The following is a 4,292-nucleotide window of genomic DNA, read 5'->3' on the forward strand; positions in this document are numbered from 1 at the left end:
AGAAAATATGAGCTATATTTGACAGTCTGATTAAAGAAGTGGACAGATTCTTCGGTGACGGCTCCAGCTCATATGGATTCTTATGTGTTTACATTTTCGTGTTCAGTTTGTTGTTGAACATATCCTTATTTAATTCTACCATGTTTTACTGACTACTGTGTCACTGCTATGTGCAGGTTCGCATTGAAGATGACATCACAGTGACAGCAGATGGTGTGGAGCTGCTAACCTGCGTCCCTCGTACAGTGGAGGAGATTGAAGCGTTCATGGCTGATTCAGCAAAAGCCTTTAGCCCTGTTGTCAGCAGTGAGAAACACTGAATGATAGCTCTCTGTAAAGTCTGAGTTGTACACTTCTGTGTCACTTATCATGGAAAAACATCAAAGAATATTTTTCAGTAAAAGAAATTATTACTCTTTCTCATATATCACTTGCATAACAGATGTATACAGGATTGTTATTAAGCAGTACAATTAACGGGACAATAGGAAGCAAAGCAGTTCTTACAGTAAATTTATAAATCTTTTATAATGACTTGAAACCTCTGAGCCACAGTCACTGTGACAATCTCTACTAAGCTCGTGTTCAGACTGAATTTCAAATGTGTGAAAAAAGCAGCCCTCTCCATTTATTTCTTTGGGGGACTGCGTTCACTGCAGCCGGCACAAGCACTGCAGGGAGCTCCAGCAAAATAACCCAGCGCTGTGCTAGGAAAAAATTGGACCTGGTTTAATTTTGGCTGCACCAGATGGTGACATCATCCAGAAAAACACTGCATTGGCCAGTCATGTACGGGAAATTGTCAGAACGTAGATGCACATGAGAATAAGACTCTTTTGTTTACCTTGCTAGCATGACCATTCACATTTACTGTCAAATTTAGTTCACAGTTAATGCACCGTAATGACACAGCATTTGTTAGTTAGGGTACTGGATGTTAAACATTTTTTTTTTTTTTTTTTTTTTTTTTTTTTTTTTTTCTTTTCAGACGCTGATGGTAGAAATTGGTGCTATCTTAGAGTAAGCTACATTAGCAGCATAGCTAATCAAAATACAACATAAAATTGCAGACTGGAAAGATGAATGAAGCCACTCATGTCGACTCCTCACAACATATTCATATCGTACACGCCACATCACTCCCCCCTGCAACCCCTCACGCCTGACCTTTGCTTAAAAACACAGCAGCAAGTTGTTTTCTTTTGCTCGGTCTGAACACCCGCTGATACATTAAAAGTGTTGATTTCTGTGCCTCCTGGTAACATTTTTTTTTTTTTTTTTTTTTTTTTTTTTTTTATAATTCTTACTCATGAGTTACTCTTTATAAGCATTAATAAGAAAGCTGATGAAAATAAATGAACAGTTTAATTTGCAACCACATGTAGCAGGTTTGTTTATTTTGTTGACATTATGTATGACAGTTTTTTTCATACCATATTGGTATGTGTGTGAATGTTAGTGTTGTTGTTCAGACCAAAGTACATTCATCTCTAGAAGAAGGAGCACATCTCCACCCTTGAGCAATGTGATGGCTATTGCCCCATAGTGTACAAAATGGTGGTACATTGAGGCACTGGTAAATTGCCCCCAGTGAACCAGACTTGTGGAGGTCCACAATTTTTTTTTCCTAGGTCTTGGCTGATTTCTTTTGATTTTCACATGATGTAAAACAAAGAGGTACTGAGTTTGAAGTACAGACCTTAAAATACATCCACAGCTGCACCTCCTATTGACTCAAACTATGCCAATGAGCCTATCAGAAGCTTCTAAAGCCATGACATTATTTTCTGGAATTTTCCAAGCTGTTTAAAGGCACAGTCAACTGAGTGTATGTAAACTTCTGACCCACTGGAATTGTGATGCAGTGAATTATGAGTGGAAAAAATCTATTTGTAAACAACTGTTAGAAAAATTTCTTGTCATGCATAAAGTACATGTCCTAACCAACTTGCCAAAATGAGAGTTTAACATGCCATATGTGGCGTGGTTTAAAAAAATCAGTTGTACCTAGTGATCCTATGTAAACATCTGAATTCAACTGTGATGTACTAATATTTTCTGAAGTACCATCTCGCTTCAAACTCCAATCTGCTGAACAAATCCCAAGGATTACTTTCAGATACAACCGAAACATAATTAGTGCCGATGCTCAGCAGCTAGACAATCCTCCTAAATCTGAACATGTAATTTGCCCTTAAAACTTAACCCTTAACCATTTTCATTGCAGACAGTAAGTCCTCCATAAAGGGAAGCAGAAATGTGGAAATCAAGATCCTTGCCCCAAAAGAGAGAGAGATAGGAAAAACTTCACTGTTGAAATACCAGTTACACAGAACTGTGTAACTGTGTTGGTTGGTGTAAGTAATCTTCCATTGAATCAGACAGGTTAAGGATGTATGAATCTATTATGTACTGCCACACTAGTGCAGTTTGGTTTCTTTTGTGAACCAGCTGCTCCATTGTAAGATGAACCTCACTTATTTACATGGCAGCTGCTATATACTAATTTATTCAGTTGTATTTTCACACGTTGATTTGAACTCTTTTGCCAGTGAGTGAGGTTCACTGAATGCAGTAGGATTTCCAGAAATTGTTGAATGATGGAAGGGATAATGGGGGAAAATGCACAGTGTAAACTCAAGCATTATACTAATGTTGATAATGTATAGTAGATTACAACAATCTAAATTCTGATTCAAAGTCTCCTGCTACCACTCCAGCCTGAGCCACTCTATCTTCTATTTGCTCTATTTGCCAAAAAAGAAAAAGAAAAGAAACAACAGTGCAAAGGGCTGATGATCCCACTGACTGGTTCTGATAGCAGTCGGAAGCCTGGGTTTTGTATTTGGGGTTTTCACAACCTTTGACCTTTTTAAGTGTCAAAACCTTGAAGTTACAGTGAAAGACAATAAAAGTGAAAGTTATCTTATATTTTGGGGGTCAGATAATGTACTAGGACCTTCTACAGTACAGCTCAAGCTGTTTTATTGCATTTACATCTGCTCAACTACAAAAGGACTTCAAAGAGAATATTTCTTTTTTTAGCAGAACCAGGCCATGAATGTTTCATTAATTTTCTATTTTTCAAACATTCATAAATGGAAGCTATTGTTGCACACACACACTTCTATCTGTTCTGCCCTATTTAACATGCAAACAGGTTCCCTTTAGATTACTGAATGCGCCAGTTTTTGGATACATCAAATGTGAACACTTTTTTTTCTTTTCATCCTTTGAAAATATCAAGCTGAGATTTATCCTGTATGATCACTGTTGGCCTAATTAGCTTTAAATCCATGGTTTTGGGTCCATGATGAGATTTCAGGAAAAATATGCAATTGGTTACATAAAAATTATGTATAGCTGCTCATCCCATTAGTGTTCACTTTGGTTGGTTGGTTGAAGCAATCTTTATTTACTTTTTAAACAGGTTGAACATACTGTATTTTTGAAGTTAACTTAGTCATTATGTCATTGTATAGTTGAGCATGATAAACTAATTAATGTATTAAAATTATTTAAATAGTGGTCACTTTAATATCTAATAATTTCAGTGAGAACAGTTATTCCAGAGGTGATGTATAGAGCCACAGTGGCATTTCCCAGAAGGGTTAGCATACTGGGGGCGGCTGTGACTCAGGAGGTAGAGTGGGTTGTCCTAACCGGAGGATTAGTGGTTCGATTACTAACTTGTCCAGTCAACATGTTGAAGTGTATTTGAGCAAGACACTGAACCCCCGGTTGCTCCTGGTGATGACACCGGTTTGTGAATGTGTGAGCGTCTGGGAGTGTGAATGGGTGAATGGCCAAGTAGTGTGAAAGTGGTTTGAGTGTGCTGTAAAGCATAGAAAAGCACTATACAAGTATAAGACCATTTATTATTCCTGCTGGTTCCTCCACAAATAAAGCTGTATTCGATGATTGTAATCACAGTAATTACTGTATTGACATGTGAATGCATTTGTGATGTCATTTCCGTCATGATTCACCAGCACTTCCTGTTTTAGCTTTTTATTTTAGTATATTTCTACCCTGGTCACTTGGGCTCAGTTCCAGCTTCACCATTTTGATTTCCAGCCCAGTTCACACACCTGTTGTTACTTAGGTATCTGTCAATTCAGATCAATTCAGTTTATTTGTATAGCATCAAACCACAACAAAAGTCACCTCAGGACACTTTACAAAGTAAGGTGCTTAGTTTACTATTATTAATTATTATTATCCATCCATCCATCCATTTTCTTCCGGGGCCGGGTCGAGGGGGCAGCAGTCTAAGCAAAGATGCCCAGACC

At 37.7% G+C, this 4,292-nt stretch overlaps 1 protein-coding gene across 1 annotated transcript in view; it reads left to right on the plus strand.

Annotated features, from left to right (window-relative positions):
* pepd (peptidase D) overlaps positions 1 to 425 on the plus strand; it is a 17,033-nt gene extending 16,608 nt beyond the window's left edge. Inside the window, exon 15 of the mRNA XM_020592479.1 lies at positions 177 to 425. Within this exon, the coding sequence (XP_020448135.1) occupies positions 177 to 320 (144 nt within the window). The 3' untranslated portion in view covers positions 321 to 425. The remainder of the gene's footprint in view (positions 1 to 176) is intronic.
* The last annotated feature ends 3,867 nt before the right edge of the window (positions 426 to 4,292 follow it).

The sequence above is a fragment of the Monopterus albus genome, unplaced genomic scaffold (genome assembly GCF_001952655.1).
Source record: "Monopterus albus unplaced genomic scaffold, M_albus_1.0 scaffold17.1, whole genome shotgun sequence".
NCBI lineage: Eukaryota > Metazoa > Chordata > Actinopteri > Synbranchiformes > Synbranchidae > Monopterus > Monopterus albus.